Below are 16978 nucleotides of genomic sequence, written 5' to 3'. Positions count from 1 at the left end.
TATAAACGTTACTAGGCAACCAGTAGTGGGAACACCCACTAGCGACTTCACCGCCAGCCACTGGCGACCTGCAGTGACAAAGTCGCTGGCAGTGTGTACGCACCTTTACGGTTGTGTAGTGTGCTCACATGAGCGCGAGAGGTCTCTGACATGAGCTTGTGATGTCGACTCAAGGACATAAGAGCCCGGAGTGGCATAAACATCCAAACTATAAAATCTAATGAATGTGTGCGGAGAGGACCAGCCTGCATCCCAAACATGCTGCAGATGGACACCTCTAGCCAAGGCTTTAGAGGAGGTGACCCCTCTGGTAGAGTGAGCCCTGATAACTACTGGCGAAGCTTGAACGTACGCCTTGATTGATGGGATGCCTTTGGAGAGACATCCCCTGCTCGCTCACTTCATTCATGGAGCTATGCGTTTGAAACCTCCTGTTAGGACCAGGATCCCTTCACGGGACTTAGCAATTGTCCTTGAGGGTCTGGTTCAGACCCCCTTTGAACCTCTCAGTGTCTGATAAACGTCTTACTCTCAAGATGGTTTTTCTTATGGCAATTACTTCTCTAAAAAGAATTGGGGATCTGCAGGCTCTGTCCGTCTTGCCATCCTGCTTAGATTTTGCCACAGGAATGGCTAAAGCAATATTGCACCCTCACCATGACTACCTGCCTAAGGTTCCTTTCTCGACTGTACATCTGGTCACTCTTGAAGCATTCTTCTCCCTGCCGCTTATAACAGCGGAGCAGTAAAGGCTTCACGGACTGTGTCCAGCCCGCACCCTTCAGAATTATGTCCACCACACTAGCCAGTGGCGTAAGTCAGAGCAACTATTTGTTTGTCATGGGGGTCGTAACAAAGGGGCGGCTGCCACCAAGCAAACCATGTCACATTGGGTGAGGGATGCTATTGCCCTGGCCTACGAGGCACGCGTTCAAGCTTCGGCAGTAGGTATCAGGGCTCCCCTCCTCTAAAGCTTTGGCCAGAGGTCCCTCTGCAACATGTTTGTAATGTGGCGGGCTGGTCTTCTCCGCATACATTCATAAGATTCTATAGTTTGGATGTTCATGCTACTCCAGGCTCTTATGTCTTTGAGTCTACATCACAAGCTCATGTCTGAGATCTCTCGCATTCTTGTGAGCCCAACTACACAACCGTAAGGGGTCCAGACATCCACAGTGTGGCGGCGTGGGTATTCTCGTTCCCAAAGCCCTAAATCAGTGCAGCATCAAAGTGTAGCTTTTTGATAGGGAACGTCTTGGGTTACTTAACTGTAACCCATATTCCCTGATAAAAGCGGAACAAGATGCTGCTCTTCATTGCCACACTGAAGATGCCCCAGGACTGCTCTTCATACAAAATACCTGATGATGCACCTGTGGCGCATCTATTTATAGCCCCTTTACCGGCGCATCCTGATGATGTCACCGGCGGAGGCTATACATTTTGTCAATTTCATTGACGTGTTGCACACATATTCAAAGCTGGTCACTCCTAAAGATAAAGCTGCGCTAAATCAGCGCAGCATCTCGTTCCACTTTTATCAGGGAACAGGGGTTACAGTTAAGTAACCCAAGACATTCTGTGTATGTAACTTCACTAACAAAAAGTAGCAAAAAAATACAATGATATTCTCTGAAGTACTTTGGACTAACATGTAAATACCTTCGTATGTGAATATGGATGTCTAAGTAAATATAAAAATACCATGGAATAAATCATCACTGCACCATGGTAGTACCACCATTTTTAAACTTTGTTAAAAGGGCAGAAAATATTAAAATGTAAACATTCATTGTACAAAACTAAGAAATGTTGTTGGTGTAAGTAGAATGATACACTTTAAATCAATTGTTACTGAAAAGATGCTGTTTGTAACTGCTACAGTTCAACAAAAAGTCTGTAACCAAAAGAATATTTCATATATCCACATACATGTATACATGCATAATATGCTGTTGTCTTCTCTACCATTGCAGCTCCAGAACTGTTCCAGCCATTCGAGGGAACACATCCAGGGTACTCGTTTGCAGTGGACTGGTGGTCTTTAGGCATTACTGCATATGAACTTCTCCGTGGACAGGTGAGAGTATCTCAAATGTCTGATTAGGGATCAGTATTTGAGGGAAAGTTCACCCCAGTCTAAAAATTGTGTCACCGTTTACTCACCTTCATTGTTTACTAGCTTCTAAGCACCTCAAACAAAACTCTTTCAAAGATAATCCCAGTGATGACCCAAATGAAACGTTAAAAATTAAACGATCATGCAATTTTAAGAAAACTTGTAATTTGTTTTTAATCGCTTTAACAAGATGTAATGATTTAAAGATTTAAAAGGCACTTCTCATTTAAAATTCAGCTTTACCTTTAGACCCTGTCACAATTTAATTAGTGATGTGATTTACCATTAAACACCTTTAAAGCAGCTGTTTGGCTGATGTCACCCTCCCTCTCTAGAGGCCATACATCATGCGTGCCAACACATCAGCCAATGAAATCCTGCAAGCTTTCCACAAGCTTCCCCCGTGTTACCCGGTGGCCTGGTCTCCAGGAATCAAATCCCTCTTAAGACAGGTAATATTAAAGGTATATTCAATACAAGTTAAGGTCAAACAACAGCATTTGTGGCATAAAATTGATTACCACAAAAAAGCTATTTTTACCCTATTTTTCTTTAAAAAAAGCTAAATTCTGGGTTCCAGTGAGGCACTTACAATGGAAGTGAATGGTGGCCAAGTTTGAACATTAAAAGTCTCACTTTTTCAAAAGTATAACCACAAGACATAAACAATATGCATGTTAACATGATTTTAGTGTTTTAAAATCACTTAATAACATTTTCTGTGAAAAGTTATAGCCAATTTTACAACTTCGTTGCCATGACAATGTAATGTCAACAAACACCAAAAATGTAAAAATTATAATTTAAACAACATTACAGCTCAAATAATTCATGACGTTTAATAGAGGAATGAATGTAGGTGGTTTTATAAAATTATAAGCTTCACATTTCTGCCTTAAAACCCTCAAAACATTGGCCCCAGTCACTTCCATTGTTAAGTTCCTTACTGTAACACAGATTGTTTTATTTTTTTTTAAATGAAAAGATGGATGAGTCCAAATAAATTTTTGTGGTAATCAACATTATGCCACAAATGCTGTCGATTGAGCTTAACTTGTATTAACCTGGAATATTCCTTTAATCACCTCAACTGCATGCTGTCATAACTTCTTTTTTTATTAATAAAGCAATATCACATGAGCAAGAATGCTGTTGCACTGAATATCAGCATGGCTGTGATTGGGCCGTAGCACTACAACAGCATGATTGCAACTGTTGTATTGCTTTTATACATCATTTTTATAAACAAAGGTTTATATAGAGTTTATATTTTAGAAACAATTTGACAGATTATTTTCGTTTATAGTTTTTTTGCCAATGAAAAAAGCTTTAAAAGCAATTGTGAGCATGAATAAAATTCGTAACTTGAATGGAAACATAACTATTTTCGGTGATTACACTCGAAGTGATCAAAAATCATTCCATTCCAGTTCCACTCTGGGTTTTCCATTTCCTGATTATGAATATTGGTGAAAAAACTCGGTCCAAATGATCCTGGAGCGAGAGAAAACATGGACGTTTAGACATTCAAAAAACCCACTCCTCGCTTCAGGCAAAACCACACAACTCGATTCCGCTCACAGTGCTATTATATTAAACATCAGCACTTTTGGAACGGCACTTGTCCAATCAGATAAGAGGATCAAATTTAACTGTTGTATAATTACTAGGGCTGTCGACTGATATATTTTTTTATTGTATTAATACATGATGAGAGGATAATGAATTAAATTAATCACAATTAATCACTTAAATAAATATTTGCTAAAAGGGTTTCCATAAAAAGAAGTCAATATATAAAAAAGATATATAATTGCATACTTCCATATAGTCTGTGCGTGCTTACCGTAAATTAAGAAAAGAAGGTCCATAGGTACTACAGCATGTGTATGTGTGCAGTGATAGGTGTAGTAGTTGTTTGAAGCTGAAAGCTGGTAGCCACAATAAATGAGCAACATTTAATATATATCGTTTCAAAAGGCCTCTGGGGAATCACCCATTTTCAAAATAAAGAAACCTCGAACCGAAAAGAGTCTGCAAGCAAAAAGGGAAAGTGACAGAGCCCAAAATAAAAAACAAAACTACATCAGATTGGCTTTTCAGAGTTCTTAAAAGATTTAAAACCGACCCATGGCATTTTCTTGCTCGACAGGTAAGTTAATTTATTAGCCAGGTAGCTCTCTTAGTGCAGTAGTTCATTAGATAGCTTTAGCCACTCTAACGAGGCATTTTATTATGGATTGTGGTGCTGCAGTGTTTTCAATTTAATTTTCGAGAAAGGAAGGACAATGGGAAAAAATGTACTTTATGCTGGTAACAATGGCAATCTCTAAACCAGTTACTTAGTCTATTTGCCTGCTAATTTATAATAGTTTCCACCATTTTACTTTATCTGATATGACTAGCAATCATTATGTCTATTTCATCGTTGCCTAAAGGCCTAAACATAATTCACGCAAGTACACGAACGCAGACGCACCTTGCTACGCAATCACGATTCCTCAATTCAGCGTTCAATTCATAACCCAATGCAAGTACGTGCTGCATTCTCTTCATTGCCCCAAGGGGTGCTAGAGCTGATTTTCTGTTTTCAGTCAACAACTGTCATGACGGAGCAGCAATATGAGGAGAGTCTTGCTGAACAAGTTAGATTATACAAACATATTTACGACCCTTCGTTCCCTCTCCATTCGAATAACACAGTGATTGAAAATGCTTGGCAAGAAATTGCAGCTTCTCTAAATTCTGTTAATGACACTGTAAAGAGAAAATGGAAACAACTACGGGACCGAATTGTCGGAGCCATGATAAAATGGAAAGGCGTCCGCAGCAGAGATGCTGCAACTAGCTATGGAAATCCAATCATTTTGGACATGTTAGGATGGCTGTTTGACTTCATAAAACACCGCACCACAGAGTTAAATATTCGGGATTCGGATTCGTGTCGCCTAAAAAAAAACTCTCTTAAAAACTCATAAAACTCCTTTTAGTGTGAGGTTTGTAACCGACATAGTGACGCAAGAGCGCACGTAAAGTATTTATAATGGGACCACGCATAGGCCATGTGTTCGGCCTCAACTTTTGTAATGCTATTTACAGTCGTTTGTATGATAGCACACCACCCCAGCGGCTCCTCGCCTCGGTCCTTCTACCTACGGGCATGAGGCCAGCGCAGCCAGCACTGGGTGCAATTTGGGGACCCCAATGGGACCACCTCTGCCAGGTAAATCCCCATGGACCTCCCATTCCCCAGCACGCTCGTTTGCTCCGGGTAGGTTCCGGATGAGTGCGCCGCCTCGTCTCAGGGCAAGTTCGACCTCTTGTTCGGTGCCCGCAAAAGTGATGAGCTTTCGAGCGCAGCATCGGAGAGCGGTCTCGTCCAGTCAGACACGGAAACCTCCGCTGGGCTTCCCCCTTCGGGTGTGGTCACACAGTCACAGGATGAGGAGCTGACACGGTCGTGATAGGCACCTTTCACTGCCCAGTCCTGATCTTTCAGCTCCCCCACTCTCAATGCCCTCGATGGTGGGGCAGCCAGGGGCTACTCGGCGATGCCCCCAGTGGATAAGGCGCTCGTGGTGCACCTATGCCCGCAGAGCGCCGCCACATGGCGCGGGCGCCCGAAGCTCCCTTCCAGAGCCTGTAGGTTCACTTCGTCCCTGACGGCCAAGGCCTATGGTGCTGTTGGACAAGCCGCCTCCGCCCTGCACGCCATGGCTCTCCTGCAAGTACACCAAGCCAAGGCTGAAAGAACTACACAAGGGTAGTTCAGACATAGATAGATAGCTGATCAATCTATCTATGTCCATCCATCCATTAATTTTATCTTATAAATGTTAGTGGGGTGAACTCGACTGCATAACATTTTTTTATTTCAAAGTGAGCTTTCTTCACATTTAATTTTGTGTGCTCCGCTTATGTCTATTGCGTGAAGGTTCGTGTAATATGAGATGGACACATTGGGTATTAATTTATAATGATAATCTATTCTTAAATTTCATAATCGATGCATTGAAATGCACCTTGATTTTCCACCCTAATGATCACCTGTAACCATGGTTACACTGGTGCACCTCTAACCATCAGATTCATCTGCGCAGAAGAGCAGAGCCAAAGCCCAACTCATGTGAATACCAAAACAATTTTCCACCACAAGTAACTTGCAGTTCTATGCTTCAACTGCTAGAGGGCCAAAATGTACATAGTGTAGCTTAAATTGAATAAAATTAATCAAAGAATGATTGCACAGTAAAGCCTATGTTCTGCTGTTGTCAGCTATTGTGTGTAGCTGCTCAGAAGAGGATTTCCTGTCTGTCGGAGATCCAGGAAATGGACTTATTCTCTGATGTTAACTGGGACGCTGTGCTGAACAAACAAATCCCACCAGGCTTTCTCCCTAATGTGAGTATAGACAACACACACCTACACACTGTAAATACAGATACATGCATATGTTTGACACACTGGGGACAAACATTCCAAATGAATGATTTGCACCTGGATATGGATATGTTATAAAACCACCAGGAGTTTTGTTGCACTTAAAGAGAGATATTGGTTAGCCACATTTAGCCACACAGTAAAAAGAAAAGAATACAGTATACAGATATAAACATGCAGTCACACAGATCACGTGAGCACAGTAAAATAACATTTTATATATAAAAAATGTTTTTTTGATTTCAGAGGCAGAGACTCAACTGTGACCCCGCATTTGAGCTGGAGGAGATGATACTTGAATCCAAACCACTGCATAAGAAGAAGAAGAGGTTGGCGAGGAAGACGATAGAGAATGGCTCTGATGGATCTCCACAGGTAACATATTACCTAGAGTAACCTTTCTCCATATTTTCACACCTTGTACAGTCATGACAAATCTAATTTACCTTTGTAATACTCTACCAAATACAACCTTGAAATGAACTGAGATTTCCTTCTTGGTCATGAAACACTAAAACATGTTAGCAACATGTTAACAAAATGCTAAAATGTGTTAGCAATGCCTAGCTAAGTACTGAAACATGCTAAAACATGCTAGCAACGCCATGCTATGTTCTAAAACATCTATCTGTCTGTCTATCTATCTAAGATTTGATTGTATCTTAGCATAGCATAGGTTTGTATCTGTAGAAAAGGCTATGAATGAATTAATTCATGGTGTGTGTATGAATTAATGAAATTAATGAATATGTTTGGTATGTGTGGTTTTCATTTGTATTAGTGTGTTTGTGCTATTGAATGAATGAAAGGATGAATGCAAGCATGCATGAATGAAACTGCATATGTTTTTATGTGGAGAAGGCTATGAATTAATTAATCTAAGGTGGAAAGATTAATTAATGAATATTTAAATGTTTGTATGTTTGCCGTTGAAAGATGAATGAATGAATGAATCTGGATGTGTGTGTGAGTGAATATGGTGTTGAATGAATCAATTTACATGGGTGAGTTTGTGGTATTGAATGAATGAATGAATGCATGAATGAATGAACAGTGAAACAATGCTGTTAAATTAACGAGTAATTGAATCTGGATAGATGTGTTTGTGTGGAGAAGGTTATGAATGAGTGAATGAATGAATGAATGTGGAGGCAAATTAGTGTTGTACTTGATCGTTTTCTGAAGCAGTGAGGATCAATGAATGACAAGTGAATTTAGGCCATTCAGGTAGATGGTAATACTAGCTCAGCTTTACCAACTGAAGCTTGTTCTCAGTGCCTGTGATCACGTTTTTAATTCTAATGGAATCAGTGTACTTTTACTGCACCAGGTCATACTGAAAAAAAAAACAATATCAATGGATCCTTTTTGGTATCTTGTTGGCAAATTCAATGGTGCGATGCATGAGAACGGTTTGGTCAATTTCTTGACCAGTGTCCATTCAACTCAGCATGACCCATAGTAAAAAGGAAAATAAGAGGAAAAAATAATTTTGTTTCTTGGACATTCAGTTGAAAAGTTATATGCAGAAATTAACATGCAAATTAATACTGTTGGTGGCGCTAGAGGGTTTGAGTAAGAGACTCCAAATTTGCCACAAGGAAGTTTCAGACTCTTCCCTACAAGTGTGCCAGCTTGCAGAATATAATACCATGTGGATCTATGGGCTGCCTTAGACTACAAGAGTTATATTAAGTTTAATAATACTAAGAAAATGAACAACAATAACAGATACAATAGAGGCACGGCACCTTCAGTACTTGGCCTCTAATAATAGAATAAGCAGTGGCTGTCTACATATGGTATATACTGTTAGATTCTCCTCTGTAAAATATCAAACAATGTAATGTGTATTCATCTGCAGTGTGTGATTAAGTTTCAAACAGCTCTGTTATTAGATGGTGTATGAATGTCAGATAAATGCCTTCTGCTCAATAGTAGCACACTAAGCATTAGTCACGCTTACTCAAGGAAATATCTGTGCTTGCTTGTTTAAATCCTGCAGTTGCATGGCTGGGGTTGCTCAAGTAAGCACTAAACAACACTACTGCTGATGTCTAATGACACCCAAAGTCATGACTACACACATTTATAATGCCAGCAAACACCTTGTCTGTGCATCACATCTCTTTTCTTGTTGCTTTACATTAATTTGTGCATATTCACAGCTATCTGGGGCCTCTTTCTGCTGTTTTGTCTTTTTTTCTCTGGGCTTTTGGCATCCTGCTGTTGTAGCACGTGTAGTCTCATTTTCTGGACATGCATTGAAAGTTCATTCTGGAAGCTTCAGTCAATCTGATTACACTTCACTTATCTGACACAACTGCACTATAGCACTATTGACCTGAAAAAACAACACAACACTGTGGAAGAGCTTGTACAAGATTTCTTCACAGCTAAACATATTAATGTTACTCAATAAGACTGATATGTCCAACTCTACATTCTGATTCATGGGCTGCTTTCAAAAAAGATAAACACACACCTGTTACTACTTGTTCTAGTTCTATATGTTAATGCAGCTAGTCACTATGTAACTTATCATCTGTAAACAGCCTCCAGTTAGGCTACTGAACTGTATGACTTGGTGGAAATAATCATATAAACACAATAATCACCACAAAACACAGCCTCTCATTTCTTATTTAATTTCAAGAAGACTTGCTACTGCTAGAATATGCCTAAATATGTCAAGTATGTACTGGAAGATATTGCTGCTGCACAATTAGACATACATACAATCCCCTTGATGCAGATCTAGACAATTGGTGCTTGGGTGAAAAAAACTCTAGTAGAGTGCTGCAGTGAAACTGGCTCACCTACAAATGACTGAGGCATTTTAATGTTAGACAAAGAAAGAGTATGCAAGTTTAACAGATTAAATGTTCAAAGGACTTATCAGCTTGGGCCACAAATAGTTTCATGACTAAACTAAAAAATCTGTCATTTTGGCTACAATTACTTTTGTTGCCCTACCTTCTTCAGCCAATCACATTAAAGTATTTAAAATGTATAAACTCTGAATTTACTTTGGATTTTACAGAATGGGTTAATCCAACAGCGCTTGGAGAGTGTCAAAAGAGACTTCATCGTCTTCAACAGAGAAAAGTAAGAAAACATTCTGGTTGTACTAAAAATCTGTTATGGGACATCTCACTCTTATTTAAAAATCTGTCTATAATGCACATGCAGCTTAATACATCAGTACCCAAGGTGTTTTTGGATTGAATGAAACTAGGTGGCAGGTTTTGTACTAAACAGTCTCACCTAAATAGATTTAGACTTTCAGATGCACCTTATCCGAGAGTATCAAAACAACTGAGAATATAGCCTTTAGCTGCAATTATTATATAGTCCTGGAAGGTATTAAGGTAAACATATTTGACGTGCTGTTCAAAACAGAGGAGCTCAATTTTAGTGGTTTTTTTTGTTTGTTTGTTTTTTTATTGTTTGTTTGTTTTATTTATTTATTTATTTTTTTGCCGGAAATGGAAATCCACATCCATTTGATTGATTTGGCATCACTGGAGGAAATTTCCTTTAGAAATAATTTTTCATTCTAGTCCTGACCATTCCGGAGTATTACCAAAAACATAATTTGGCTCATTATAGCAGCATCATGTTATTGTTATATAAAATTTCATAATTATTAGCCTTTCACAATTTAAGTTATTAGCTGCCAAAAATGTATTGGCTGCTGGCAGCAATTTTTGTCAATGTATCAATGGATAATTTAAGGATATGTTAGCTCTTGAACCAAAGAAGTTGCATGACAAGTTTCAGCTTCCTTTATGCAACAGTTGCAGAGTTATGTTTTTTTTTTTTAGATATAGTGACCTTTATTGGCAGAATTTGACAAAATTTGTTGTGAATCCTCAAAAGTCTTTGCTTTGAAATTTACCAAGTTTGGTTAAGTTTGGACTTTGCATTTAATAGATAGTTCAATAAGTGTAAGTGGTAGGGCTGGGACGATTCATCGACGTCATCGATTACATAAATACGTCGATTTGCATAACACGCGTCGGTGCGTCGCAATGGAATAATTAAAATGGCAGCACCCGGTTTAAGCATGGATTCTCCAAAGAACAAGCTGCAGATAAAAAAAAACTTGCCCACGGTCATCTGAAGCATTGGAGTATTTTAGCCTGAGACCCAACAATGTGGTGCTGTGTAAGCTAAGCAAATTGTAAATGGCTTATCACAGCAGTAGAACTGGCATGAACGAACACTTGAAGCGAAAGCATCCTGAACGCTTGTCAAGACGGCTGCACCGTAAAGTTTACTTTTTGTCCCCACCCAAGCATGACATATATTAGTATTACAACATGCGTTTCTGTTAGTAGTAGTCACTTAAAATAGATTTTCTAAATGTTTCCTCATCGTCCCATGTTAAAAGTAATTTCTGCACCGCAGCTATCGTAACTTTACACCACGCGTCATCTAATTTGGTTGATTACTAAATGTATATTGCCCTTTCCTTTTACTCAAATTGAACAAGTTCTTACTTAAAATCACTCCAAAATATAATTAAAGTAATCTACATTTATCAAACCAATAACAAAATAAATGAAACAAATGTAAAATTCAAGTCACTTTCAGGAGAAATATCAAAACATTGTGCAATCTCGAGTATAGTATTTTAGTAGTAAGTATTTAATAGTAAGTATTTTAAATGTGGTAGATTATATATTATATATACAGTATATATATATATATATATATATATATATATATTTATTTATTTATTTGTATTATTTTTATTTTTTAAAAGGTCATACTTTGTGTACACTTAAGAAGTCCAGTTCATTATTAGTCAAGGAACATACACTAATTAAAATATATATATATAACATAACACTGCTACATGTCGCTGAATGACGATGACTAAATGCAGCCGGTGCCAGCCATATATCACTTCAGTCTATTATGATGGACTTCAGAGGATGAACTGATGCCAACTCCAACCTGCATCACCTCGGTCTGTTGAAGTACTACGATCTTGAAATGGAATGCATAGACTAACTATTGCCAACAAAAGCCTTCATCAGCCAATTAACATGGACAATTGCATCTATGTGAACTTCTGCAATTAATCCAGGATGGAATTCAAAGACATTGGTCATTAATCTTACAGTTCAAACACAATCGTTGTTTAAACACTGACCCTTAACCCTTACTTAGTTTAATAATTTTAAACCCTGATTTTAACTATACATAAGTAATATTGGCATTATATTCATGATGTTAGTCAGAGGGGAACTGGCCCCCACAGTGAGTCTGGTTTCTCCCAAGGTTATTTTTCTCCATTAATCAACATCTTATGGAGTTTTGTGTTCCTTGCCACAGTCGCCTACAGCTTGCTCACTGGGGTTATTAATACAATTATTATTTCATTATTTTTAAACACGATTAAGAATCGTATTTTATCTAAATTACACAATGATGATTCATCAACATTATAGACATTACAGTTTTATTGTCTGTTAATGCTGATCTTCTGTAAAGCTGCTTTGAAACGATGTGTGTTGTGAAAGGCGCTATACAAATAAAATTGACTTGACTTGACTTGACATAATATTATAATAAGCCCTGTGATGGACTGACCACCTCTCTTGGGTGTTTTCCTGCCTTCGGCACAAGACAGCTGGGACAGGCACCAGCACTACCTGTGACCCTATAGAGTGGCTATAGAAGATGGATGGATAGATGGATAATATTATAATATGTTTATTATAATACATTTATTCATATATATACCTTTTATTATGATCATGTTTTAAGGCAATTATCATGGAGCTTCTTATTCAGCGACTTGGTTGCTGTTTCATTAGTTAATTAGCTGGAGAATCCACAGTTACTTCCAGGACAGCAGTGACACGTGGCGCATGTGGCAGGGCATCCAGGCCATCACCAACTATAGGACAACATCAGTTGCCTGTAACAAGGATGCCTCCCTTCCAGATGTGCTGATTGACTTCTACGCTTGGTTTGAAGTGCAGAATGACGTGGTGGCGTGGAAGTCCACCCCTCCTCCGAACGACCAGGTGCTCTGTCTTACCACGGCTGATGTGAGGAAAACTCTATGTAGAGTCAACCCACGGAAGGCTGCTGGACCAGACAACATTCCTGGCAGAGTGCTCAGAGGATGTGCAGACCAGCTGGCAAATGTTCTTACCGACATCTTCAACATCTCTCTTAGCAACACCGTCGTTCCAACGTGCTTCAAGGCCACCAACATCATCCCTAAAGTCTTCAGTGTCCTGCCTCAACGACTACCGTCCCGTCGCACTCACATCCATCATCATGAAGTGCTTCGAGAGGCTCGTCATGAGGCACATTAAGACCCAGCTTCCCCCCTCACTAGACCCACTGCAGTTTGTGTATCATCCAAACCGTTCAACAGATGATGCCATCGCCACCACCCTCCATCTGGCCCTCACCCACCTAGATAAAAATAACTCATACGTTTGAATGCTGTTCATAGACTTCAGCTCAGCATTCAACACAATCATTCCCCAGCACCTGATTGGAAAGCTGAACCTGCTGGGCCTGGACACCTCCCTCTTCAACTGGATCCTGGACTTCCTGACTGGGAGACCTCAGTCAGTCCGGATCGGCAACAGCATCTCAACCACCACCACACTGAGTACTGGGGCCCCCCAGGGCTGTGTGCTCAGTCCACTGCTCTTCACTTGACTGTGCAGCAATGCACAGCTCGAATCACATCATTAAGTTCGCCGATGTCACGACCGTGGTGGGTCTCATCAGCAAGAACGACGAGTCAGCATACTGAGAGGAGGTGCAGTGGCTAACGGACTGGTGTAGAGCCAACAACCTGTCCCTCAATGTCGACAAAACAAAAGAGATGGTTGTTGACTTTAGGAGAGCAAAGAGTGACCACTCTCCGCTGAACATCGATGGCTCCTCTGTGGAGATCGTCAAGAGCACCAAATTCCTTGGTGTTCACCTGGCGGAGAACCTCACCTGGTCCCTCAACACCAGCTCTATTATCAAGAAAGCCCTGCAGCGTCTCTACTTTCTTCGAAGGCTGAGGAAAGCACATCCCCCACCCCCCATCCTCACTACATTCTATAGAGGGACTATTGAGAGCATCCTGAGCAGCTGCATGACTGCCTGGTTTGGGACTTGCAACGTTTCGGACCGCAAAGCCCTTCAGAGGATAGTGAGGACAGCTGAGAAGATCATCGGGGTCTCTCTTCCCTCCATCAAAGACATTTACAAAAAACACTGCATTGTGGATGACCCCACACACCCCTCACACAAACTCTTCACCCTCCTGCCGTCTGGCAAGCGGTACCGAAGCATTCGGGTCCTCCCGGTCAGACTGTGTAACAGCTTCTTGCCCCAAGCCATCAGACTCCTCAATACTCAGAGACTGGTTTGACACACACACACACGTCCTGAGTTGCACTTTAATTTTGTCACTTTATAACTGGCTGCTACCTCAATAACTGCTATGTGCATAGAATTATATATGGCATAGTCATATTTAGAAACTTTCATCTTTTGAACTACTGTGTACTGATCGGCGCTGCACTGTCTCTCACTGTGCCTATTGTCCTGTTCATTGTTAGTAATTTATTGTACTGTCCCGTACTTTTTGCACACGTTTGCACGTGCACTTTATATAGGTATGTTATTTAGTTGTGTAGTCTCATGTGGTTCTGTGTTTGTCCTATGTTGTTTTATGTAGCACCATGGTCCTGGAGGAACGTTGTCTCGTTTCGCTGTGTACTGTATACTAACTGTATATGGTTGAACGACAATAAAAACCACTTGACTTGACTTGACTAACAACTTAACTCCTTGAAATTTATTTTAAAAGAAAACTGCAAATTATTTTTATATAAATTCATGACAACGTATCAGTCTTTTACCATAATATATGCTGATACCACATGTGATATGTAAATATTTCCTGTAATGTGAAACTTTTTATTAACTAACATTTTTTCCTGCCTTTGTTTTGGAGATCAAGAAAAACCAAAGCTGACTCTGAGACAAGCAACCTCAAAACAGAGGAGACGCACAAAACCATTCAAGATGGACAGAACAACAACATGTCTACAGCTCCATGTTCATCAAGTTAGCATTGGGATAGAGGGACACCAAACTTTCCTTCAATCTAAGCTAACAGCGGAGCATGGCCCACTGCAGCTTCCATGGACTCCAAAGAAATGCATGAGAAATACATACAGAAGAGGGAAAACATAGACACAGGAATGTCATAGAAACTCAGGACTTAGGGGTATGTGAACCCGGTGTGACCCCATGCATTAAGCCTAGAACAAAGAACTGACATTTTTAAATTAAAAACTAGCATAGACTGAATACTACACAATCACAAATAAATAAACTGAAGAAAAAGTAATTGAATAATGATTATTTTTTTAACCTAGAGACAATACAACCATCATTTAATTGTGTGCCTTACTAGTTTGATGGAATTCACTAATGCGCTTGGAGGCACATGAAGATTTAATGCTCAAGAATTTCTCTGTTATTTATAAAGCTGCTCTTGTTAACACACAAATGCATAGAATAGAATGCAAATTATATTTTGCATCATTATGCCTATGTGACTATAGTGTAAGAATATGTAAATGTGAACCTTAAAGTGCTGCATATACATTCATTCATTGTGTTTATTCATTTGTTTGGCTTGTCAGACCTGCAGCATTTTGGAGATTCATAGCTGGATATCATTGTGTAGCTGTAGAAGATTTTGTCTAAACCACAATTGCACAGTACAGATACTGTAATAAAATACTTTAATAGCATCATCTGACAATATTCACTGAGGCTGTTTCTGGATCATTTGTTAAACACTGCAATCTGATGTTGATGTTTTAGGTCAAGTTAATTACGTGTTTTCAACTGAAGTGTATTTGGCAGATCAATTTAATTGTATAGTAGATTTGTTTAGAGAAAATAAATATATATATATATATATATACAGGGCTGGGGAGTAACAAAATACATGTAACAGGAATACATATTTAAAAATACTAAATATAAGTAACTGTATTCCACTACAGTTACAATTTAAATAATTAGTATTTAGAATACAGTTACATTCAAAAAGTATTTTGATTACTGAAGAGATTACTTTGCATTTTCTTGTAATTTGTTTCATTTAATATTTAGTCCTTTCAGATGGAAAATATTTACACATATTAATGATGTGATCCAAAGTGCATTTGAACAACGGTGAAACACTTTCTTATGATGTGTTACATTCATACGAGCAGACAGAGAAGTAAGTTTGAAGTAAGTTTGCAGCAGAAGAAATAGAAATAAACCTTGTGTAAATTGTCAGCTTTACGCTAAGCTAAAATGTTATCTCTAGCCATTTTACATGCACATGTTACCAGACACAATCATGTTTTTTATCAAGAAAATTCCTGTTGGATCATAATTATTTTTTTTCTAGTAAGACCTTTGATATTAGGGCAAAAATTATATTTTTTATTATTTTTGTATTGTTTTTCTGTTAAAATATCTAAATAAATATATATATATATATATATATATATATATATATATATATATATATATATATATATATATCTAAATGTATAAAGGTTAATCACCTGAAATCTCATTCCCAGTTTTTCCTATTTGCCCAGAGTGCTACAATATCCCCTTCTAGTGGCAGGTCATGCAACATCTTTTTTTGTTTTATGAAGTATAACAGATAGCAATATAATAAATATATTTAACTTAAACATGACAAAATGATAGATAGATAGATAGATAGACAGACAGACAGACAGACAGACAGACAGACAGACAGACAGATAGATAGATAGATAGATAGATAGATAGATAGATAGATAGATAGATAGATAGATAGATAGATAGATTATACAAGGTGATAATACAGACAATGCACACTCTGTGTGAGATATTAATTTCATAGCAATGAATAAATTAAAATAAATCCCCAAAATATTGTCACTGCATACTGTATATCAGTTACTTACTGTTGAATTAGACATCAAATGATTGGACAAAAGTTCTCTATTCGTCACTAGTTTGACAACGCCTTCTGATTGGATTGTTATTTTACAAGGCTAAAAATGATAACAGTTGGAAGAAGATGACAAAACAGATCCATTTTAAGTCCGTTAATGAACACATTGAATGTGGAAGTGATTATCACTTTCACATTCAGCCACCTATTGGTTGGGGCTGGTCAAAGGTGGTGATTTATGAACCAAGATTTTGAGATATTGTTCTAAAAATCTTCATTTGTGTTCTGCATAAGAAAGAAAGTTATACACATCCGGGATGGCATGAGGATAAGTAAATGATGAGAGAATTTTAATTTTTGGGTGAACTATTCCTTTGTTCTAATTGTTCATTTGAAATGACATTGTTTATTTAAAAAAAAAC

At 38.6% G+C, this 16978-nt stretch overlaps 1 protein-coding gene across 2 annotated transcripts in view; it reads left to right on the top strand.

The window, feature by feature from the left end:
* Nucleotides 1-15350, top strand: part of LOC127625387 (serine/threonine-protein kinase 32A-like) — a 102934-nt gene extending 87584 nt beyond the window's left edge. For both annotated transcript variants that reach the window (XM_052100661.1, XM_052100662.1), the window contains 6 exons: nt 1977-2080; nt 2455-2571; nt 6395-6520; nt 6806-6934; nt 9603-9667; nt 14553-15350. In XM_052100661.1, coding sequence (XP_051956621.1) covers nt 1977-2080; nt 2455-2571; nt 6395-6520; nt 6806-6934; nt 9603-9667; nt 14553-14670 — 659 coding nt within the window. In that variant the 3' untranslated portion in view covers nt 14671-15350. The remainder of the gene's footprint in view (nt 1-1976; nt 2081-2454; nt 2572-6394; nt 6521-6805; nt 6935-9602; nt 9668-14552) is intronic.
* Nucleotides 15351-16978: the final 1628 nt, after the last annotated feature.

The sequence above is a fragment of the Xyrauchen texanus genome, chromosome 31 (assembly GCF_025860055.1).
Source record: "Xyrauchen texanus isolate HMW12.3.18 chromosome 31, RBS_HiC_50CHRs, whole genome shotgun sequence".
Taxonomy (NCBI): domain Eukaryota; kingdom Metazoa; phylum Chordata; class Actinopteri; order Cypriniformes; family Catostomidae; genus Xyrauchen; species Xyrauchen texanus.
The sequence above is the reverse complement of the archived record's forward strand: the minus strand, read 5'-3'. Positions and strand labels throughout refer to the sequence as shown.